This window comes from Macaca nemestrina, chromosome 17, assembly GCF_043159975.1.
Source record: "Macaca nemestrina isolate mMacNem1 chromosome 17, mMacNem.hap1, whole genome shotgun sequence".
Taxonomy (NCBI): domain Eukaryota; kingdom Metazoa; phylum Chordata; class Mammalia; order Primates; family Cercopithecidae; genus Macaca; species Macaca nemestrina.
The window spans coordinates 40,578,217-40,602,837 of NC_092141.1; the positions used below are offsets into that span (position 1 = coordinate 40,578,217).

The following is a 24,621-nucleotide window of genomic DNA, read 5'->3' on the forward strand; positions in this document are numbered from 1 at the left end:
TAGTCTTCTCAACTGGGAATATGGCATCTTTCTCCATTTTCCCAGGTTGACTTTATAGGATGTTTTAATGTTTCTTTTCAGGGTTAAAAGAGGGTCCAATAAGACTATGCCACTGTTGTTCTGTAGATTATTGTTTTGTTCTTTATTTATTTATTTAATTTTTTGAGATGGATTCACTCTGTTGCCCAGGCTGGACTGTGCTAGCATGATCTGGACTCACTGCAGCCTCCACCTCCTGAGTTCAAGTGATTCTTCTGCGTCAGCCTCCCGAGTGAGCGCCCACTACCATGCTCAGCTACTTGATGCATTTTTTTTTTTTTTTTTTTGAGACAGAGTCTTGCTCTGTCACCCAGGCTGGAGTGCAGTGGCATGATCTTGGCTCACTGAAAGCTCCGCCTCCCGGGTTCACGCCATCCTTCTGCCTCAGTCTTCCAAGTAGCTGGGACTACAGGCTCACGCCACCATGCCTGGCTAATTTTTTGTATTTTTGGTAGAGATGGGGTTTCACCGTGTTAGCCAGGATGGTCTCCATCTCCTGACCTGTGATCCACCTGCCTCAGCCTCCCAAAGTGCTGGGATTACAGCTGTGAGCCACCGCGCCCAGCTTTTTTTTTTTTGAGACGAAGTCTCGCTCTGTCGCCCAGGTTGGGGTGCAGTGGCACGATCTCGGCTCACTGCAACCTCCACCTCCCAGGTTCAAGCTATTCTCCTGCCTCACCCTCTTTAGTAGCTGTGACTACAGGCATGCGCCACCATGCCCGGCTAATTTTTATATTTTTAGTAGAGACGGGGTTTCACCATGTTGGCCAGGCTGGTCTCGAACTCCTGACCTCAAGTGATCTGCCCACCTCGACCTCCCAAACTGCTGGGATTACAGATGTGAACCACCGAGCCCAGCCTACTTTCTGTATTTTTAGTAGAGATGGGGTTTCACCATGTTGGCCAGGCTGATCTCGAACTCCTGACCTCAAGTGATCCGCCCTCCTCGGCCTCCCAAAGTGCTGGGATTATAGGCATGAGCCACTGCACCCAGCCTGATTATTGGTTTTATGTCACAGATTATTTCTTATCGTTCATGTTTCTTCAGTGGTTATTAAAAATTTAAATATTGCTGGTTGTGGTGACTCACATCTGTAGTCCCACCTACTCAGGAGGCTGGGGTGGGAGCTTGAGGTCCAAAGTTCAGGAATGCAGGGAGATGTGTTCATACTTGTGAATAGCCACTGCAGTCCAGCCTGGACAGCATAGCAAGACCTCATCTCTTAAAAAAAGAAAAAACTATTTTTAATTTTCGACCTGCACATGTGCAGGTTTGTCACATGGATAAATTCCATGTCGCTGAGATTTGGACTTCAATTGAACCTGTCACCCAAATAGTGAGCATAGTGCCCAATAGATAGTTTTTCAACCCTTGTCCTCACTTCTTCCCTCCTCCCTTTTGTAGTCCCCAGTGTCTTTTTGTTGTTAAGAGACAGGGTAACACTATGTTGCCCAGGCCAATCCCGATCTCCTGGGTTCAAGTGGTCTACCTGCCTTGGCCTCCCAAAGTGCTGGGATTATAGGTGTGAGCCATCACACGTAGCCTCCATTGTCTTTTGTTCCCATCTTTATGTCCATGTGTACCCAGTGTTTAGGTTCTGCTTATAAACGAGAACATGAAGTATTTGGTTTTCTGTTTCTGCATAGATAGATAATGGCCTCCAGCTGCAACCATGTTGCTGCAAAGGATATGAGTTATTTCTTTTTTATGGCTGCATACTATCCCATGGTGTATATATGTCCTACAAATTCTTTATCCAATCCACCATTTTTGGGCACTTAGGTTGATTCCATGTTTTTGCTTTTTTTTTTTTTTTTTTTTTGAGATGGACTCTCACTCTGTTGCTCAAGTGCTCAGGCTGGAGTGCAGTGGCGCAATCCTGGCTCACTGCAACCTCCGTCTCCCAGGTTCAGTGTCTTTGCTATTCTAAATAGTGCTGATAAACATGTGAGTACATGTATCTTTTTGATAGAACAGTTTATTTTCCTTTGGGTATATGCCCAGTAATGGGATTGCTGGGCCAGATGGTAACCCTAAAAGAAAAAAAAAAAACCAACAATGTTTAAGTGTGCACTTTAATATTTTAATAAGATTATGGTGGTTATTGTTTTTTAGGGGGAAGGGTTTGGTGTGAAGAATTTTAAATGTAATGTTGTTTTAAAATTACCTCTGGCATTTTGTAAATATAAATATTTCCGCAAATACCTACTGTGACATTGTAATAATAATGTAAATGAGTAATAATTCATATATGTTTATGTCAAGGAATGAATACCTTAATTTTTTTTTTTTTTTTGCTTTAGATTCTGGAACTGAAGACATGCTTTGGACAGAAAAGTATCAACCTCAGACTGCCAGTGAACTTATAGGAAATGAGTTAGCTATAAAAAAGTTACATAGGTTGGTAAAATGTGTAAAGGAATTGAGAAATAGTTTACAATCTTAGTTTTACTATTTTTGTTTAGAAATTGTAGTTATAAATAATATATTTCCTGATAAAATCTTCAAAAAATGGTAGAAGTTTAAGTGACAAGTAGCCCTCTTTTCTTATATTTCTACTTCTCAGAGATAATCATTGAAAATGTTTTGTAAAAGCTTCCAGAAAAATATTTTATGCATATGTTAGTTCCTTCCTTTCTAACAAATGGGATCACATTACTACTAATTCAGGTCCCCAGTCCTTCATCTTCAATTCTCACATCCAAAAAATTCTGAATAATGAAAGTTTATTGAATTGATTACATGAAATTTGTTGTACCTTTACACTTAGAATTTACAAAATTTTTGTGGTTTTTTTTTGAGACAGAGTCTCACTCGGTCACCCAGGCTGGAGTGTAATAGCATGATCTTGGCTCACTACAGCCGCTGCCTCCCAAGTTCAATAGATTCTCCTGCCTCAGCGTCCTGAGTAGCTGGGACTATAGAGGTGCACCACCATGCCAGGGTAATTTTTGTATTTTTGGTAGAGACAGTTTCGCCATGTTGACCAGGCTGGTCTCGAACTCCTGACCTCAGGTGATCCACTCACCTTGGCCTCCCAAAGTGCTGTGCTGGGATTACAGGTGTCAGCCACTGTGCCCGGCCAGAATTCACATATTTTTTAATAAAAATATTAAGTGATGGCCCAGCGCGGTGACTCATACCTGTAATCCCAGCACTTTGGGAGGCCAAGGCGGGTGGATCACTTGAGGCTAGGAGTTTGAGACCAGCCTGGCCAACATGGTGAAACCCCATCTCTACTAAAAATACAAAAATTAGCTGGGTGTGGTGATGCATGCCTGTAATCCTAGCTACTGGAGAGGCTGAGGCATGAGAATTGCTTGAACCCGGGAGGCGAAGATTGCAGTGAGCCGAGATTGTGCCCGTGTGCTGCAGCCTAGGCGACAGAGTAAGAGTCTGTCTCAAAACAAAACAAAAAAACAAACCAAACCAACTTAAGTGATTATGGGTGTACTGCCTAGACCCCATTAGGGGTATTATGTAATATGCAGTATATGTACTAAATAACCTTTTAAGTATCTGAAAAATTAATTCTAAAACAATCTGGCCCAAAGGATTTCATATAAGGATTTATGGACCCATAATTATAGTTAATAGTGTGAACTTGGTACTACTGTTCTTAAGTACTTGTATTGTTCTTTTTTTTTTTTTTTTTGTACTGTTCTTCATTCATTTTATCCTTAGAACAGTACTGTGAGCAGTTGGGTACAGTGGCTCAAGCCTGTAATCCCAGTGCTTTCGTAGGCTGAGGCAGGAGGATTGTTTGTGGCCAGGAGTTTGAGAGCAGCCTGGGCAAAATAGGTTGACCCCATCTCTACAAAAAATAAAAAAAAATGTTAGGCATGATGGCGCCCACTTGGATTCTGAGCCACTCAGGAGCCTGAGGTGGGAGGGTCACATGAGTCCAAGAATTCGAGGCTGCGGTGAGCTATGATCACACCCCTACACTCCAGTGACAAAGCAAGACTGTCAAAAAAAAAAATACTATGAGCATAAATACTGTTGTCCTCACCTCACAGATGAAGAAACCAAGGCCTAGAGAGGCTGAGTTATTTGTCCAAAGTCACACAGCTAGAAAGTGATGGAACTGGGATTTAAACTCAGGCATTCTAGCTCCAGACTAGAACTTAATCTTTCTGTTGTACATTGTATATTAGGCACCTTTCATGTGATTACACAATATACCGCAGTTCTTTTTTTAAATTTTGAGACAGGGTCTTGCTCTGTTGCCCAGGCTGGAGTACAGTGGTGGAATCTTGGCTCACTGCAAGCTTCGCCTCTCAAGCTCAAGCCATCCTCCCACCTGAGCCTCCCAAGCCAGGCATGGTGCCCCACCATTCCTGGCTAATGTTTTTTGTAGAGACAGGTTTCGCTGTGTTGCCCAGGCTGGTTTCAAATTCCTGAGCTCAAGCAATTCATCTGCCTCCGCCTCCCAAAGTGCTGGGATTACAGGCCTGAGCCACTGTGCCTGCCCTGCCACCTCAGTTCTTTTTAATTGCTGTATACTGGTTTCTAAGTGACGGTACTATAACGTATTTTTTCCCCACTGGTGTATTTTTATGTTTTTCCTGTTAGAGGCTAATATGAACAATGCTACAGTGAATATTCTTGCACATACAGTCTTATATATTTTGGCAGAAACTACTAAATGTTCATGTCCATGTAAAACTATTTTACTCTTTAATTGATTCACAAGCACTATGGAGTGTTTAGAAACTAACAATATGCCATATAAAGCTGTACTAGTAAAAATAACAAGAAGGCCCTTCATCAGTTCAATGGCCAATGCCAGAGAAACTAACAATATGCCATAACTTCCCCCAGTAATCATTTTAACATAAAGTCTAAGGCATAGCTATATTCTGTGAATTATTTTTATTACATTTTCTTGTGGCAGTTGGTTGAAAGACTGGAAAAGAAGAGCTGAATTGGAAGAAAGGCAGAATCTGAAGGGAAAAAGAGATGAGAAACAGGAAGGTATCTTGTGTCTTTTTTTTACCGTTTCACTGAACATTTTTAGTTACATTAACTAAAACTTTGTATAAAATTTCTTAATTGGTATTTTATATTTGATTTTCTGCTTTTTTTTTTTTTGAGACAGAGTCTCACTCTGTCACCCAGGCTGGAGTGCAATGGTGTGATCTCGGCTCATTGCAACCTCCGCCTCCTGGGTTCAAGTGATTCTCTCACCTCAGCCTACTTGAGTACCTGGGACTACAGGCATGTGTCACCACACCTGGCTAATTTTTGTATTTTTAGTAGAGATGGGGTTTCACCATGTTGGCCAGGCTGGTCTTGAACTCCTGACCTTGTGATCTGCCCGCCTCGGCTTCCCAAAATGCTGGAATTACAGGCATGTACCACCATACCCGGCCTGATTTTCTACTTTTTATAAAGTAATATTTCAGCATTTATTGCAAGAAGTTTGTGGGATTTAATCATTGGATTTCATAAGGTAGAACTGCTTCCTCAGCAATTATCATTTTATATGCATTTGAATAATTTTTCAGATTTCTCGGGTGGCATAGACTTTAAAGGCAGTTCAGATGATGAAGAGAGTCGTCTTTGCAATACTGTCCTTATAACAGGGCCAACAGGAGTGGGAAAAACTGCTGCTGTGTATGCTTGTGCCCAGGAGCTTGGATTTAAGGTTAGTAACAGCTATGATGAGAGAATGTCAGTGTAATAATTACCCTTGGATTAAAAAGAGACATAAACCATTCTCCCTTCGTTTTTCTTCTTTTAGATATTTGAAGTGAATGCCTCTTCCCAGCGCAGTGGTAGACAAATTCTATCTCAGTTGAAGGAAGCTACTCAGTCCCATCAAGTAGATAAACAAGGTGTAAACTCACAAAAACCCTATTTTTTTAATAGCTACAACATAGGCAAGTCACCAAGTAAGTAAATTATTTTCCTTAAGCCATAATGTTTCGAAAAAAACAAAACCCAAGAAAATAATGTCAATTATCAACATTTTGCCATTTATTTTTAATCTTCTACATGTACACATATTCCCTGTCCACCCCTGCCAGATTATTTTAAAATAAATCTGAAGACCATCATATCATTTCACCCCTACATTCTTCAATATTTATCTCTATCTGATAAGGACTTCTAAAAAAGCATAACTATAATATCATAATCAGACCCAACAGAGTTAACAACCAGCCTAAGCAGCATAGCGAGACCTTGTCTCTACAAATAATAAAAAATAAATTAGCTAGGTGTGGTGGTGTATGCCTGTAGTCCCAGCTACTCTGGAAGTTGATGTGGGAGGATCACTTGAGCCTAGAATGTTGAGGCTGCAGTGAGCTGTGATTGGGCCACTGCACTCCAGCCTTGGTGACAGTGTGAGTCCCTATCTCCAAAAAAAAGATCTATTTAACTGTATTCCTTCATATCATCTCATACACAGTCTAATGTCAGTTTTCTATTGTTTCAAATGATTTGTTCAAATCTAGATCCAAACAAGGTTCATATCTTACATTTGATTCAGGTCTTTTACCTTTCTTTTTTTTTTTTTTTTTTTTTTTTGAGACGGAGTCTCGCTCTGCCGCCCAGGCTGGAGTGCAGTGGCCGGATCTCAGCTCACTGCAAGCTCCGCCTCCCGGGTTTAGGCCATTCTCCTGCCTCAGCCTCCCGAGTAGCTGGGACTACAGGCGCCTGCCATCTCGCCCGGCTAGTTTTTTTGTATTTTTTAGTAGAGACAGGCTTTCACCGTGTTAGCCAGGATGGTCTCGATCTCCTGACCTCGTGATCCGCCCGTCTCAGCCTCCCAAAGTGCTGGGATTACAGGCTTGAGCCACCGCGCCCGGCCAAGTCTCTTAACTTTCTTTTACGCTCGCTAACAATTCACTCACCTTTCTTTTCATGTCATTTATTTGTTGAAGAATTTGAGTCATTTGTCATGAAATTTTTCACATTCTGGATTTGTCTGCTGATTATATCCTCATGGTATCAGTTAACATAGTCCTCTTCCCTGTATTTCTTGTAAACTGGCAGTTAGATCTATGGGCTTGATTAGACTCAGGTTCTGTTCTGGGTCTGGCATACATGTATAGGTGGCCTGCGTACTTCCTATGACATCATAGCAGATTATCCATTGTAGATTACAAAATGATAATTTTATAATTATCTCTTTTGCATTTATTAGAATTTTAAAAGGAAGCACTATTCCTCATCAACTCTTTGGATGCTTTGAAATACAGTTTGTAGGCACCAGAAATGCTTCATTCTTTCCTTTATTTATTAGTACTTAGAGTGATGGTGTCCTAGCAACCTTGACAGTTGACCAGTGAGTTTTTGTGCAGTTTAATTTTTTAAGTGTTATTATGAACTCATGGATTTTTATATATAATATGTTTCACCTCTTTGTGTTTATTATTTCTTTGTTGCTTTGAAGATTTTCTCACTGGTTTTAAGTAATTTGATTATGACGTGCCTTGGTGTACTTCTCTTCATGTTTCTTGTGCTTGGGATTTGTTGAGTTTCTTTTTTTTTTTTTTTTTTTTTTGAGACGGAGTCTCGCTCTGCCGCCCAGGCTGGAGTGCAGTGGCCGGATCTCAGCTCGCTGCAAGCTCCGCCTCCCGGGTTCACGCCATTCTCCTGCCTCAGCCTCTCGAGTAGCTGGGACTACAGGCGCCCGCCACCGCGCCCGGCTAGTTTTTTGTATTTTTTAGTAGAGACGGGGTTTCACCGTGTTAGCCAGGATGGTCTCGATCTCCTGACCTCGTGATCCGCCCGTCTCGGCCTCCCAAAGTGCTGGGATTACAGGCTTGAGCCACCGCGCCCGGCCTGTTGAGTTTCTTGCATATATGAGTTTATAGTTGGGAAGATCAGAGTTGATAAAATTTCAACCAGTATTTCTTGAAATATTTTTTCTGTCCTCCCCATTTCCTTTGGCAACTCCAGTTATTATTATAGGTATTTTAGACTACTTGAAATTGTCTCCTGGCACACTGATGCTTTGTTCAATTTTTTAGTCTTTTTCCTTTTTTTGTTTCAGTTTGGTTAGTTATTATCACTGTTTATTCAAGTTTATACATCTTTTCTTCTGTAGTATCTAGTATGCTGTCACTGCTATAAGTGTAGTTTTCATTTTTAGAAGTTTGATTTGGGTCCTTTTTGTATCTTCTGTGTTTCTACTTACCATGTATCCAGTCTTTCCTCTAGGTGTTTGAACATATCACTTATAACAACTGTTTTAATGGTCTTGGTTACTAATTCTATCATCCATGTAATTTTTTTTTTTTTTTTTTTTGAGACGGAGTCTGGCTCTTGTCACCCAGGCTGGAGTGCAGTGGCACAATCTTGGCTTGCTGCAAGCTCCGCCTCCTGGGTTCAAGCAATTCTCCTGCCTCAGCCTCCCCGAGTAGCTTGGATTATAGGCACCCGCCACCACGTCCAGCTAATTTTTTTTGTATTTTTAGTAGAGACAGGGTTTGACCATGGTGGCCAGGCTGGTCTCGAACTCCTGACCTCAGGTGATCCACCTGCCTTGGCCTCCTCAAGTTTCTCTTTCTTTTTTTTCTTTTTCTTTTCTTTTTTTTTTTTTTTTTTGAGATGGAGTCTCACACTGTCGCCCATGCTAGAGTGTGGTGGTGCGATCTTGGCTCACTGCAACCTCCGCCTCCCAGGTTCAAGTGATTCTCCTGCCTCAGCCTCCCAAGTAGCTGGGATTACAGGCGCCCGCCATCATGGCCAGCTAATTTTTTTGTATTTTTAGTAGAGATGGCGTTTCACTATGTTGGCCAGGCTGGTCTCAAATTCCTGACCTTGTAATCCGCCCACCTCAGCCTCCCAGAGTGCTGGGATTACAGGCATGAACTACTGCACCTGGCCAACCTCCTTAGGTTTCTAGTGCAGTCTCAACTCAGAAAACATGGATTGACTTTCCCCTCACTATGGAAATTTTCTCAGGGCAATAGGCTGGGCAATTCTAGTGTTCACCTTATTTGTTATTTGTATCTCAGAGATTACTATCCAGTGTTGCTTGATGACAAAAGTCTTGAAAAGTGTTATTTCATATATTATGTCCAGTTTTCTTGTTGTTCTTATTTCTGATGGGAGGATAAATCCAGTGCCAGTTCTATACCTTGGCTGGAAGCAGAATCCCATCTTACTTTCTTTTGGTGCTCATATTTTTCCATCTTTGGCTAGCGGGGAACTATTTTAATTGGTTTGTGTCCTTTTGACATTACCCAGCAATAGTTGATATTTTCCTTGCTTTCTGGCATGTTAGGATGTCCCAGACCTATATAGTTAGCTGTTTCTGCAAGAAGGTGGTTCTTTTGGTGTGAAATTTCTTTTCTTTTTTTTTTTTTTTTTTGAGACGGAATCTTGCTCTGTCGCCAGGTTGGAGTGTAGTGGCGTGATATTGGCTCACTGCAACCTCTGTCTCCCGGGTTCAAGTGATTCTCATGCCTCAGCCTCCCAAGCAGCTGAGACTACAGGTGTGCACCACCATGCTCGGCTAATATTTGTGTTTTTAGTAGAGACAGGGTTTCACCATGTTGGCCAGGCTGGTCTCGAACTCCTAACCTCAGGTGATCCATCTGCCTTGGACTCTTGAAGTGCTGGGATTACAGGTGTGAACCACTGTGCCTGGCCAAATTTTTTAGAAAGAATATATTGATATAGTTTAGCCAACTACTCACTGAGTATCTTAAAATAAAAATTGCCTTTTTTTTTTTTTTTTTTTTTTTTTTTTGAGACGGAGTCTCGCTCTGCCGCCCAGGCTGGAGTGCAGTGGCCAGATCTCGGCTCACTGCAAGCTCTGCCTCCCGGGTTCACGCCATTCTCCTGCCTCAGCCTCCTGAGTAGCTGGGACTACAGGCGCCCGCCACCTCGCCCAGCTAGTTTTTTGTATTTTTTAGTAGAGACGGGGTGTCACCGTGTCAGCCAGGATGGTCTCGATCTCCTGACCTCGTGATCCGCCCGTCTCGGCCTCCCAAAGTGCTGGGATTACAGGCTTGAGCCACCGCGCCCGGCCAAAATTGCCTTTTTTTAAATTATTTTTTGAAAAGACAAGGTCTTCCTCTGTTGCCCAGGTTGGATTGCAGTGATGCAATAATGGCTCATTGCAAACTTGAACTCCTGGGCTCAGATAATCCTCCTGCTTTAGCCTCCCAGAGTGCTGGGATTGCGGGTATGAACCACTGCACCTGGCTAAGCATGTATTTTTAAAACCAGTCTTTGGGCTAGGTGCAGTAGATCATACCTGTAATCCCAGCACTTTGGGAGGCCCAGGCAGGTGGATCACAAGGTCAGGAGTTTGATACCAGGCTGGCCAACATGGTGAAATGCTGTCTCTACTAAAAATAGAAAAATTAGCCAGGCGTGGTGGTGCATACCTGTAATCCCAGCTAATTGGCAGACTGAGGCAGGAGAATTGCTTGAACTTGAGAGGTGGAGTGTAATTACAGTGAGCTGAGATTGTGCTACTGTACTCCAGCCCGGGCAACAGTGTGAGACTCCGTCTCAGAAAAATTAAATAAATAAAACCAGTCCTTGGACTGGTATTCATACATGATCAAGCAGTCCTTGGTCTATATCAAAATAAGAAAAATAAGGACAAAGGCTGGGCACGGTGGCTCATGCCTGTAATCCCAGCACTTTGGGAGGCCGAGGCAGGCGGATCATGAAGTCAGGAGATTGAGACCATCCTGGCCAACATGGTGAAATCCCGTCTCTACTAAAAATACAGAAATTAGCTGGGCATGGTGGCACGTGCTTGTAATCCCAGCTACTTGGGAGGCTGAGGTAGGAGAATCACTTGAACTCAGAAGGCAGACATTGCAGTGAGCTGAGATCGTGCCACTGCACTCCAGCCTGGTGACAGAGCGAGACTCCGTCTCAAAAGAAACAACAACCAAAAAAAGGACAAAATGGTGTTTTTTATAAATTGATATCTATTCAACATATATATATATGTGTGTGTATATATATATATATATATATATATATTTTTTTTTTTTTTTTTTTTTGAGACAGAGTCTTGCTCTGTCGCCCAGGCTGCAGTGCAGTGGCACTATCTCGGCTTACTGCAAGCTCCGCCTCCCAGTTTCACGCCATTCTCCTGCCTCAGCCTCCCCAGTAGCTGGGACTCCAGGCGCCTGCCATCACCTCCGGCTAATTTTTTGTATTTTTAGTAGAGACGGGGTTTCACCGTGTTAGCCAGGATGGTCTCGATCTCCTGACCTTGTGATCTGCCTGCCTCGGCCTCCGAAAGTGCTGGGATTACAGGCGTGAGCCACCACGCCTGGCCTGTGACAGCTTTTTTAACCTCGAGATTTTCAGTAAACTTATTGAACACCTCTAATATACAAGGGCTATGATAAGATCTATGGAGACAGAGGGTACCAAAAAAGAATAAGACACAGATATGGAACTGTGAACATGAGATGGTATGTGAGGACCATCCTGTTCTGAGGCCATACAGTAATTAGGATTTGTAAGGACTAAATCCAGGTACCTAGAGGGGAAGAGAGGATGTATTCTGTGGAAAAATGCCACGGAGCTTCTGGAGAATAGAGGTGAACTATTTATTTTTTAACTTTTTATCTATCTTCCAAAGCATCTCTAGAAATACATATTATTGGCTTGCAATTTACTGCAGGTCTAAATTAAAGTTGAACAACAAAGTTTTGTAATGTGCTCAGTGTATACTGTTATTTTCCCTCCATCCTCTTCTGACTTTAAGCAGGTGTAGAAAAAAATGAACTGAGGGATTGTGAACAGTATTTGTTGTAAGAATGTGTATTTCTGGCTGGGTACAGTGGCCCACGCTTGTAATCCTAGCACTTTAGGAGGCTGAGGCAGGCGGATTGCTTGAGCTCAGGAGTTTGAGACCAGCCTGGACAACATGGCAAAACCCCATCTCTACTAAAAATACAAACGATTAGCCAGGCATTGTGGTGTGCTCCTGTAGTCCCAGCTACTTGGGGGTTGGGCGGGAGGATTGCTTGAGCCTGAGAGGTGGAGACTGCAGTGAGCTGAGATCATACCACTTCACTCCAGCCTGGTTGACAAAGTGAGACCCTGTCTCAAAACAAAAAAACAAAACAAAAACAAAGAATGTGTATTTCTTGAGGAGTAGTGTCTTTTCTAAATGACTGGCTTAACCTTCTGTACTGGTAGAATAAATAAATATAGTAATATTTGAATGTACAAAGTATTTGTAAGAATGAAAGAAAATTTCTGTCTTGAATTTTTTAACTGTTAAGAGTAGAAATACAGAATGTGGCTAACTATCTGGCTACCTGTATGATTTTTAGAATATTTATCTTTAAATGCAATTTGTTTTGGGCAGAAAAAATAAGCTCCCCTAAGAAAGTTGTTACATCACCAAGAAAAGTTCCTCCACCATCACCAAAAAGTAGTGGGCCAAAGCGAGCACTTCCTCCCAAAACCTTGGCAAATTATTTTAAAGTATCTCCCAAACCTAAAAATAATGAAGAACTAGGAATGCTTCTGGAAAATAATAAAGGTAAGACATTAAATTGACAAATTAAATTATATATTTTTTAATAATAATGACCCTTATACATAAAAATATGAACACATTTTACGAGTTCCTGTTGCTATTTATTAAATCTCAGCTACACTGAAGATTCTACATATAGAAGTGTTAATATTTTGTTTTAGTTTATTTTGGAGACAGAGTCTTGCTGTATTGCCAGGCCAGGCTGGAGTGCAGTGGCACGATTTTGGCTCACTGCAACCTCCTCCTCCTGGGTTCAAGCAATTCTTCTGCTGCAGCCTCCTGAGTAGCTGGGATTACTGGCACACACCACCACACCCAGCTAATTTTTGTATTTTTAGTAAAGATGGGGTTTTGCAAAAAAAAAAAAAAAAAAAAAAGGGCCAGGCGTGGTGGCTCAAGCCTGTAATCCCAGCACTTTGGGAGGCCGAGACGGGTGGATCACGAGGTCAGGAGATCGAGACCATCCTGGCTAACACGGTGAAACCCCATCTCTACTAAAAAATACAAAAAACTAGCCGGGCGAGGTGGCGGGCGCCTGTAGTCCCAGCTACTCGGGAGGCTGAGGCAGGAGAATGGCGTGAACCCAGGAGGCGGAGCTTGCAGTGAGCCGAGATCCGGCCACTGCACTCCAGCCTGGGCGACAGAGCGAGACTCTGTCTCAAAAAAAAAAAAAAAAAAAAAGATGGGGTTTTGCCATATTGGCCAGACTGGTTTTGAACTCCTGACCTCAAGTGATCCACCCACCTTAGCATCCCAAAGTACTGGGATTACAGACATGAGCCACCATGCCCAGCTTGTTTCAGTTTTTGTTTGTTTGTTTGAGATGGAGTCTCACTCTTTCATCCAGGCTGGAGTGCAGTGGCGTGATCTTGGGTCACTGCAACCTCTGTCTCCTGGGTTCAAGTGATTCTCCTGCCTCAGCCTCCTGTGTAGCTGAGATTACAGGTGTGTGCCACCAATACCGACTAATTTTTTAATTTTTAATAGAGTAGGGATTTCACCATGTTGGTCTCGAACCCCTGACCTCAGGTGATCCACCTGCCTCCCAAAGTGCTGGGATTACAGGCATGAGCCACCACGCCCGTCCTATTTCAGTTTTGATAATGGATTTCAGTTTGAGCTTATTCTGTGGATATATCCAGTGTCTTAGCAAAAGTTGATTTTACCTAAAATATCAATATTGTATTTATGCAGGAATAAAAAATTCTTTTGAACAGAAACAAATTACTCAGACTAAATCTACAAATGCAACTAATTCAAATGTCAAAGACGTTGGAGCTGAAGAACCCAGCAGAAAAAATGCAACATCTCTTATTCTTTTTGAGGAGGTAGGCTTATAGAAGTATACATTTGTGAGAGCTCATGATTAAGACTTACTTTAAAGAATACAATATGTTTTCTTATAAAGAATTGCAAAATAGCTAAAGAGGTCGGGAATACGTGTATCTGAAATTAAAGCAAATGAAACTGTCCACTCTAGAATAATTTTTCAGGAAGATGATTAATTCACGGCTGCTAATTATTGTTAAATGATTGTATAAATTCTGATTCATATCTATCTAGTTAATAGGTGGCTGCATTTGTTTTTAACATTTGATAGTTGATAATTTTAAAATTCATTATAGTGTATGACATAAACTTTCAACATGGGCTGAATTCATACTTCATAAATTCATAAATTTTGTCTCTAACAGACATATAGAATATTTACTATGTATACATAACTGATATTAGTGTATTGTTATTACATTAATATTCTAATAAACTGTTGGTAGGTTGATGTAATTTTTGATGAAGATGCTGGGTTTTTGAATGCAATCAAAACATTCATGGCAACAACTAAACGACCTGTAATCCTTACTACAAGTGGTAGGTAACAATGATTTTACTTCAGTTAAACAGTTACTCAAATCTGTAGTTCATCTGCAGAGTGGAGTAATTATAATTAACTCACAAATAACAATTACTTTTAAAAATGGATACTACTTTGGATTACTATATTGGGTGTTAGATATTTAGAAAGTGGAGAACAATCTCTAGAATGCAAATAAGAGATCTAGTAAAGGTATTTTAGTAGGGAAAGTACTAGATTCTTCTCCTGGCGTCCTTATCATACCTATGATTAGATCACTAAATCTTATTTAGTGGTCAAATTTTTTATGGAACCCAACCTTTCCGTTGTTCCTTAATACTGAACTTAGCCACTCTTTTGCCCCTGATAACACTTTCTTATGGATTATTGTATATTTAGCTATCATCAGCCTAACAGAATGGCCATCTTCTAAAGAATTATCACAGAATGTTTCATTTAAAAAACTAATTCAATTTCTTTTTAAAAAAATTGGAAATACTATAATAATATTCTAATATTTTTCCAGTTATAAATATTCATGAGACTAGACTCTACTTACAAATTAATGCCCATTTGGTAGTGATTGTACTCTAAAAATATTGAGAAAAATCTTATTAATCACAAGTTAGGTGGGTTTTTTGTTTGTTTTGTTTGTTTGTTTGTTTGTTTGAGACAGAGTCTCGCTCTATTGCCCAGGCTGGAGTGCAATGGTGCCATCTCGGCTCACTGCAACCTCCAACCTCTGCCTCCTGAGTTCAGGCGATTCTCCTGTCTCAGCCTCCTGAGTAGATGGGACTACAGGCACACACCACCATGCCCAGCTAATTTTTTTTTTTTTTTTTTTTTTTTTTGAGACGGAGTCTCACGCTGTCGCCCAGGCTGGAGTGCAGTGGCGCGATCTCGGCTCACTGCAAGCTCCGCCTCCTGGGTTCACGCCATTCTCCTGCCTCAGCCTCCTGAGTAGCTGGGACTACAGGCGCCCGCCACCGCGCCCGGCTAATTTTTTGTATTTTTTTTTTAGTAGAGATGGGGTTTCACTGTGGTCTCGATCTCCTGACCTTGTGATCCGCCCACCTCGGCCTCCCAAAGTGCTGGGATTACAGGCTTGAGCCACCGCGCCCGGCCCCAGCTAATTTTTGTATTTTTAGTAGAGACAGGGTTTCACCATATTGGTCAGGCTGGTTTCGAACTGCTGACCTCAAGTGATCCACCTGCCTTGGCCTCCCAAAGTGCTGGGATTACAGGCATGAGGCACCATGCCCAGCTGGTAGTTTTATTAGAAGATCATAGTTGGCCAGGTGTGGTGGCTTATGCCTTTAATCCCACCACTTTGGGAAGCTAAGGTGGGCACTTGAACCTAGGAGTTTTGAGATCAGCCTGGGCACCATAGTGAGACCCCCATCACTACAAAAAAACTTAAAAATTATCTGGGTGTGGCAGCTTGAGCTTATAATCCTAGCTGCTTGGGAAGCTGAAGCAGAGGATCACTTGAGCCCAGGAGTTTGAGGCTGCAGTGAGCTATGACTGTACCACAGCACTAGGCGGTGGTGGGGAGGAGGGTGCTGAATATTTTCATAGAAAAGTATAACTGGAAAAAGTTACTTAGTGGTCTTAATGTTTAAGAATGTTTTTGTGTGTGTGTGTGTGTGTGTAGATCCAACATTTAGTTTAATGTTTGATGGCTGCTTTGAAGAAATCAAGTTCAGTACTCCTTCCCTGGTAAGTTTTAAATTTTGATAACCATAAATTACATATCACAATCATGTAAAAGTAATTTATTATTAAATACAGCTATAATTTAGCCAGGTGTGGTATCATGCCTATACTCCCAGCTACTTGGGAGGCTGAGGCAGGAAGATCACTTGAGCCCAGGAGGTGGAGGTTACAGTGAGCTGGAATTGTGCCACTGTACTCTAGCCTGGTCAATCAATCAATCAATCAGGCTAGGTACAGTTGCTCATGCCTGTAATCCCAGCACTTTGGGAGGCTGAGGAGGGCGGATTGCTTGAGCTGTGGAGTTCGAGACCAGCTTGGGCAACATGGCAAAACCCTGTCTCTACATAAAAATACAAAAAATTAGCCAGGCATGGTGGCACGTGCCTGTAGTCCTACCTACTCAGGAGGCTGAGGTGGGACAATTGCTTGAGCCCAGGAGGTCAAGGCTGTGGCTGCAGTGAGCTGTGATTGTACTGCTGCATTCCAGCCTGGGTGACAGAGCAAGACTCTGTCTCAAAAAAATAAATACCTGGCTGGGTGTGGTGGCTCATGCCTGTAATCCCAGCACTTTGGGAGGCCGAGGAGGGTGGATCACCTGAGGTCGGGAGTTCGAGACCAGTCTGACCAACATGGTGAAACCCCGTCTCTATTAAAAATACAAAATTAGCCGGACGTGGTGGCGCATGCCTGTAATCCCAGCTACTCGGGAGGCTGTGGCAGGAGAATCGCCGGAATTCAGGAGGTTGCGGTGAGCCAAGATCGTGCTATTGCACTCCAGCCTGGGCAACAAGAGTGAAACTACGTCTCCAAAAAAAAAAAAGAAAGAAAAAGAAAAAAAAGCTATGATTTAAATGTGGTTTCCTTTTTTTTTTTTTTCTTTGAGACGGAGTCTTGCTCTGTCGCCCAGGCTGGAGTGCAGTGGCCGGATCTCAGCTCACTGCAAGCTCCGCCTCCCGGGTTCACGCCATTCTCCTGCCTCAGCCTCCCATAAATGTGGTTTCTAAGGAATATGTTAAAATTTTTAAGTTTTAGGACTTCTGATATTTCTCTTTTTTTTTTTTTGCTTTAAAAATGTTTTTTCTTAAATTAAAAAAAATTTTTTATGAGGCTCCAATGTTCACTAGGTTTTTTGCCTAGTAACAGTGCTTTTCTGAGGTAAAATTTAAATGGAGTTAAAATTCCCTTGCATGAATAACCTAATGAATGTATTTTGTACATGTAACATATGTAAAAATCCGTGTCATCATTATGCAGATCAGAATATAGAGCATTTCCATTACCTCCTGAAGTTCTCATGGACCCTTTCTAGTAAGAATCCCCTTTTCCACCAGAAGTCACCACCTTTTTTTTTTTTCTTTCTTACAATGATGAACAAGGCACTTTTTTAACCTTTAAAAAGAAAGTTTTTGTGTGCGTGTCTTTTTTTTCTTACTTTTTCCTTTTTCTTTTTTGTTTTTCATTCTTCTAAAAAAAAAGTTTTAAAAATTAACATTAAGTTGCTGGGCATGGTGGCTTATACTTGTAATCCCAGCACTTTGGGAGGTTGAGGTTAGAGGATTGCTTGAGGCCAGCAGTTCCAGGCTGCAGTGAGCTATGATTGTAGTCAGGTCAATTTTATTGTATGGGTTCTTTATTTTTTTAGGTGAGGTGTCACTCTTCACCCAAGCTGGAGTGTAGTGGCACAATTGCCCTGTTGCCCAGGCTGGAGTGTGGTGGCACGATCTTGGCTCACTGCAACCTCCAACTCCTGGGTTCAAGCAATTCTCCCACCTCAGCCTCCCTAGTAACTGGGAATGGAGATGCATACCACCGCACCTGGCTAATTTTTTTTGTATTTTTAGTAGAGATGGGATTTCACCATGTTCGCCAGACTGGCTTTGAACTCCTGACCTGAAATAATCCACCCACCTTGGCCTCCTAAAGTGTTAGGATTACAGGCGTGAGCCACCACTCCTGACCCTGTTCTTTCTTTTAAATTGTGTTTCTTAGCTGGAGGCAGTGGCTCACGCCTGTAATCCCAGCACTTTGGGAGGCAGAGTCCAGGAGTTTGAGACCGCTTGAGTCCAGGAGGAGTTTGTGACCGACTTGGGAAACATGGTGAAACCCTGTCTCTACAAAAAATTTAAAAAATTAGCTGGACGTGGTAGCGCACACCTGTAGTCCCAGCTACTTGGGAGATTGAGGTGGGAGGATCACTTGAGCATGGGAGGCAGAGGTTGCAGTGAGCCAAGATCATGCCACCACACTCCAGCCTGGGTGACAGCACAAGACCCTGTCTCAAAAAAAAAAAAAAATTGTTTCTCTTAACATATAATTGAATATTTTTAAAAATTTGTCTAAACAGGCTGGGCGCTATGCTCATGCCTATAATGCTAGAACTTTAGGAGGCCAAAGTGGGTGGATCCCTTGAGCCTAGGAGTTCAAGACCAGCCTGGGCAACCTTGGCAAAATCCTGTCTCTACAAAAAGCACAAAAATTAGCTGGATGTAAAAAGAAAGAAAAAAAGAAAGAAAATTAACTGGGTATAGTGGCATGTGCCTGTAGTCCCAGCTACTTGGGAGGCTGAGGCAGGAGGATTGCCTGAACTTGGGAGGTAGAGGTTGCAGGAAGCCAAGATCGCACCAGAGCACCCCAGCTTTCCAGAGCGAGACTCTGGGGAAAAAAAAAGAAAAAAAAAATTTGTCTAGACTCTGCAGTCTTTTGGATTAACCAAGTGTATTATTTCATTTTACCTTCACTGTTGACTTTCAGCTATATGCTCATATGGCCTCCACTAGCCAGATTAGGCTATTGAGCTTTTAAAATGTGGTTAGTCTACAGTTAATAAAAGATCATATTTTGTGTGATAATAATTGTATGAAATGTTCAGAATAGGCAAATTTATAGAGACAGAAAGTGGATTCATAGCTGCCTAAGGCTAGAGGAGCTAGGTAGAAATAGGGAGTGACTGCTGATTAGTCTGGGGTTTCTTTTGGGGATGATGAAAATGCTCTGTAATTAGATAGTGGTAATGGGTGCAAAACTCTAGATATACTAAAACCATTGAATTTTACATGTTAAGTGGGTGAATTGTATAGTATATGAATTATATCTAAATATGGCTTATTATGTATTTTTAAAATGTGGCTAGTCTGAATTAGTTTGTGCTAAAAGTGTAATATAAACACTTTTTTTTTTTTTTTTTTTTTTTTTGAGACAGGGTCTCACTCTATTTCCTAGGCTGGAGTGTAGTGGCTCAATCTCAGCTCACTGCAACCTCTACCTCCTGGGCTCAAGCAATACTCCCACCTCAGCCTCCCGAGTAGCTGGGACCATAGGCGTGTGCCACCACACTCAGCTAATTAAAAATATTTTTTTGTAGAGATGAGGTCTCACTATATTGCCCAGACTGATCCTGAATTCCTGAGCTCAAGTAATACTCCTGCCTCAGCCTCCCAAAGTGCTGGTATTATATGCGTGAGCCACAGTGCCTGGCTAACACCAGATTTTGAGGACTAAGTGCAAAAAATAGGAATGTAACACATCTCACTAATTTTTGTATTGATTACTTTTTGCAATAATATTTGGATATATTGTTGTAAGAGAATGTAGTAAAATTAATTATTATTATAATTTTTTGAGACGGAGTCTCACTATGTCGCCCAGGCTAGAGTGCACTGGCGCAATCACTGGCTTACTACAAGCTCCACCTCCCGGGTTCCTGTGATTCTCCTGTCTTAGCCTCCCAAGTAGCTGGGGCTACAGGCGCCCTCTACCATGCCTGGCTAATTTTTTTTGTATTTTTTAATAGAGATGGGGTTTCACCGTGTTAGCCAGAATGGTTTCGATCTCCTGACCTCGTGATCCACCAGCTGTGGCCTCCCAAAGTGCTGGAATTAGAGGCGTGAGCCACCGCACCTGGCCCTAAAATTAATTTTACTTGTTTCTTTAATTTTTTAATGTGGCTCCTGGAAATTTTAAATTATATAGCTTGGTGTTTAAAATTTTTGTATTAAAAAATTTGCTTTTGGTAAAGAACACGTAACAGTGTACAGTTGAGTAGTGTTAAGTATATTCACACTGTTCTTGCAAAACTGAAATTCTATGCTCGTTAAATCAAACTCCCTGTTTCCTCCTGTCCAGTAGTTGCTGGCAACTACCATTTTACTTTGTTTATGTGAATTTGACTACTCTAGATATAAATGGAATCATACTGATTTGGCTTTTTGGGACCGATTTTTTTTTTTTTTTTTTTTTGAGATGGAGTTTTGCTGTGTTGCCAGGCTGGAGTGCAGTGGCGCAATCTCGGTCACTGCAACCTCTGCCTCTCGGTTTCAAGCGATTCTCCTGCCTCAGCCTCCCAAAGTACTGGGATTACAGGCCTGAGCCATTGCGCCCAGCTGTGACTGGCTTATTTCACTTAGCATAACATCCTGAAGGTTCACCTAAGTCATAGTATATATATAGCTTACAGTGTTTTACTTGCATTACATTTCTTTTCTTTCTTTTTTTTTTTAAGATGTAGTCTTCGCTTTGTCACCTGGACTGGAGTGCAGTGGCGCGATCTCCGCTCACTGCAACCTCTGCCTCCCTCCCGGGTTCAAGCAATTCTCTTGCCTCAGCCTCCCGAGTAGCTGGGACTACAGGCACGTGCCACCACGCCCGGCTAATTTTTGTATTTTTAATAGATATAGTGTCTCACCATGTTGGCCAGGCTGGTCTTGAACTCCTGACCTCAAGTGATCCGCCTGCCTCAGCCTCCCAAAATGCTGGGATTACAGATGTGAGCCACCGCACCTGCCCCTTGCCTTATATTTCTTTCTTCCTTTCTTCCTTTCTTCCTTCCTTCCTTCCTTCCTTCCTTCCTTCCTTCCTTCCTTCCTTCCTTCCTTTCTTCCTTTCTTCCTTTCTTTCTTTTTTTGAGACGGAGTCTCGCTCTGTTGCCCAGGCTGGAGTGCAGTGGCCGGATCTCGGCTCACTGCAAGCTCCACCTCCCAGGTTCACGCCATTCTCCTGCCTCAGCCTCCCGAGTAGCTGGGACTACAGGCGCCCGCCATCTCGCCCGGCTAATTTTTTGTATTTTTTAGTAGAGACAGGGTTTCACCATGTTAGCCAGGATGGTCTCGATCTCCTGACCTCATGATCCGCCCGCCTCGGCCTCCCAAAGTGCTGGGATTACAGGCGTGAGCCACGGCCCCCAGCCTATTCCAGTTTTCTTAGACTTTTTATCGAGAGTGGGTATTGGATTTTATCAAAAGCTTCTTTTGCATGTGTTGAAATCATATTTTTCTACTTCTATCTATCTCTATGGTGAATTACACTGACTGATTTTCTAATGATAAACCACTTGGTCAGGATGTATTATCCACTTTATTGATTGATTAGATTTGTGATTAATTTATTAAGGATTCATATGTTTATTTTCTTGAGGAATACTACTTTGTAACCTTCTTTTTTTTTCTTTTTTTTTTTTTTTCTTTTTTGAGACGGAGTCTTGCTCTGTCGCCCAGGCTGGAGTGCAGTGGCCGGATCTCGGCTCACTGCAAGCTCCGCCTCCCAGGTTCACGCCATTCTCCTGCCTCAGCCTCCCGAGTAGCTGGACTACAGACGCCCGCCACGCCGGCTAGATTTTTGTATTTTTTAGTAGAGACGGGGTTTCACCATGTTAGCCAGGATGGTCTTGATCTCCTGACCTCATGATCCGCCCGTCTCGGCCTCCCAAAGTGCTGGGATTACAGGCTTGAGCCACCGCGCCCGGCCTCTTTTCTTTTCTTTTTTTTTTTTAAGAATTGTCTTTGTTAACTTTAAAATATTAAGGTTAAGCTGCCCCCAAAAAGAGTTGAGAAATGTTTCCTTCTCTTTTTTTAAGAGTTTGTACAGGTTTGATATTCTTTATTTTTTGGTATTTTATATACTTCATCAGTGAATTTACGAGTTTTCTTTGTGGAAAACTCTTTGATAAATTGAATTATTTAATTTATTTATTTTGAGACAGAGTCTCGCTCTGTCGCTCAGGCTGGAGTGCAATGGTGTGATCTTGGCTCACTGTAACCTCCACCTCCCAGGTTCAAGTGATTTTCCTGCTTCAGCCTCCTGAGTAGCTGGAGTTAGAGATAGGGTATCACCATGCTGGGCAGGCTGGTCTCAAACTCCTGACCTCAGGTGATCTTCTTGCCTCAGCCTCTCTCAATTTCTTGGCTGGGCACAGTGGCTCATGCCTATAATCCCAGCACTTTGGAAGGCTAAGTCAGGAAGATTGCTTGATGCCAGGAGTTTGAGACCAGCCTGGGCAATACAGTGAGACCCCCATCTCTACAAAAAAAATAATTAATTAGCTTTATGCACTCATTAGTGCAATTTCTAACCTGTTTTTAAAAAATTGTGTATTTTTCAGTGTTACAGTATCATATTTATAATTTTGTTGTAAGATATTCTATCAAGCTATACTATTACTTAATCCTAAGGGGTTTTGTCAAGGTTTGTAAAACTGCCAGTGTTCAGGTTGGAGAATCTCCTATAAAAGTTTCCTTGCTGTCTTGCACAATATACAGTTAATAAAAGAAATACATATAAATGCTTTTAATTTAGTAGTATATTCCCTTATATTTTTAAAGCAGTTTCATCCTCAAGAAGAGCATTTAGGATAATGTGAATTTTAGCAAAATTTGTCTCACTTTTAGATATTATTTGTATGTATTATTGCTGTATCTATTTTAACTCAGCAGTTAACCACATTTCTCTCTGTTTTGAAGCTAAATGTTGCCAGCTACCTACAAATGATTTGCTTAACTGAGAATTTTAGAACTGATATAAAAGACTTTGTAACCTTGTTAACTGCAAATACTTGCGATATCAGAAAAAGTATCCTTTACTTACAATTCTGGATTAGAAGTGGAGGTGGAGTTTTAGAAGAACGACCATTAACCCTTCATGGTAAGTTGATTTGTTATTAAAGACATTTCTATTATGGGACCCTATTTAAAAATCTGTGCTATGGCTGGGTGCAGTGGCTCATGCCTGTAATCCCAGCACTTTGGGAGAGTAAGGTGGAGGATCTCTTGAGGCCAGGAGGTCCAGATCAGTCTGCTCAACATAGTGAGACCCATGTCTCTACAAGAAAATTTTTGGGAGGCCAAGGCGGGAGGATCACTTGAAGCCAGGAGTTCAAAACCAGCGTGTGCAAGAAAGCGAGACCCCTGTCTCTACAAAAAAATTTTTTTAAATAAGCTGGTCAGGGTGGCGTGTACTGGCTACTCAGGAGGCTGAAGTAGGAGGATCACATGATCCCAGGAGTTTGAGGCTGCAGTGAGCTATGATTATGCCACTGCACTCTGACCTGGACAATACAGCAATATCCCATATCTTAAAAAAAAAAAAAAAAAAAAAAAATTTTTTTTTCTTTTTCCAGATGGAGTCTGGCACTGTTGCCTGGGCTGGAGTGCAGTGGTGCGATCTCGGCTCTCTGCAACCTCTGCCTCCCAGGTTCAAGCAATTCTCCTGCCTCAGCCTCCCGAGTAGCTGGGATTACAGGCCCCTGCCACCACGCCCAGCTAATTTTTTTTGTCTTTTAGTAGAGACGGGGTTTACTGTGTTGGCTAGGTTGGTCTTGAACTCCTGACCTTGTGATCCACCTGCCTTGGTCTCCCAAAGTGCTGGAATTACAGGCGTGAGCTACCACATCTGGCCCTAAAAAAAATTTTTTTTTTTTTTACTTAAAAAAACTCTGTGCTATACTAGAATAGTTGAAAGATTATAAAAATTTTAAGCAACTTGTTATGTTAATCTTCAAAATAAATATGCATATGTCAACTTTGTTCATAAAACATTTTGGCCTGGCACAGTGTCTCACAACTGTAATCCCAGCACTTTGGGAGGCCAAGTGGGGTGGATTCCTTGAGCTCAGGAGTTTGAGACCAGCCTGGGCAACATGGTGAAACCCCATCTCTACAAAAATTTGGCTAGGCATGGTGGTGCATGCCTCTGGTCCTAGCTACTTGGGGGGTAGAGATGGGAGGATTGCTAGAACCTGGGAGATCGACGTTGCAGTGAGCCAAGATCATGCTACTGCACTCCAGCCTGGGTAACAGAGTGAGACTCTGACTAAAAGAAAAAATTTTGCAGTCAACGTGAGTAAACAGAATTAAACTGGACCTAGAAAGTTGGATTTTTCTCCTGGGTATGCTGCTCTTTACAATTAATATATAAGCTCCAAAATTCACTTTGCCTTTTTGAGCCTGTTTTTTCACCTCAAAAATGAGAGATTTGAACTAATCTGTAAGTTACTTACTCTTTTGTAGTTGCGCTTTTAAGATGATCTCATTGTTTAATTAAAAAAACACACACACAGGCTGGGCACGGTGGCTCACGCCTGTAATCCCAGCACTTTGGGAGGCTGAGGAGGTTAGATCTTGAGGTCAGGAGATCAAGACCATTCTGGCCAATATGGTGAAACCCCGTCTCTACTAAAAATACAAAAATTAGCCAGGCGTGGCAGCACGTGCCTGTAATCCCAGCTACTTGGGAGGCTGAGGCGGGAAAATTGCTTGAACC

The 24,621-nt window shown here is 42.0% G+C and overlaps 1 protein-coding gene across 4 annotated transcripts in view; it reads left to right on the forward strand.

Annotated features, from left to right (window-relative positions):
- LOC105485220 (ATPase family AAA domain containing 5) overlaps positions 1 to 24,621 on the forward strand; it is a 68,398-nt gene that overhangs the window by 36,199 nt on the left and 7,578 nt on the right. For 2 of the 4 annotated variants that reach the window (XM_071082670.1, XM_071082671.1), the window contains exons 11-19: positions 2,344 to 2,440; positions 4,938 to 5,017; positions 5,551 to 5,690; positions 5,787 to 5,937; positions 12,351 to 12,527; positions 13,719 to 13,852; positions 14,300 to 14,393; positions 16,031 to 16,095; positions 22,824 to 23,004. In XM_071082670.1, the coding sequence (XP_070938771.1) occupies positions 2,344 to 2,440; positions 4,938 to 5,017; positions 5,551 to 5,690; positions 5,787 to 5,937; positions 12,351 to 12,527; positions 13,719 to 13,852; positions 14,300 to 14,393; positions 16,031 to 16,095; positions 22,824 to 23,004 (1,119 nt within the window). Of the gene's footprint in view, positions 1 to 2,343; positions 2,441 to 4,937; positions 5,018 to 5,550; positions 5,938 to 12,350; positions 12,528 to 13,718; positions 13,853 to 14,299; positions 14,394 to 16,030; positions 16,096 to 22,823; positions 23,005 to 24,621 lie in introns of those variants that run through there. The other 2 variants (XM_071082672.1, XM_071082673.1) reach the window with 2 other exon arrangements.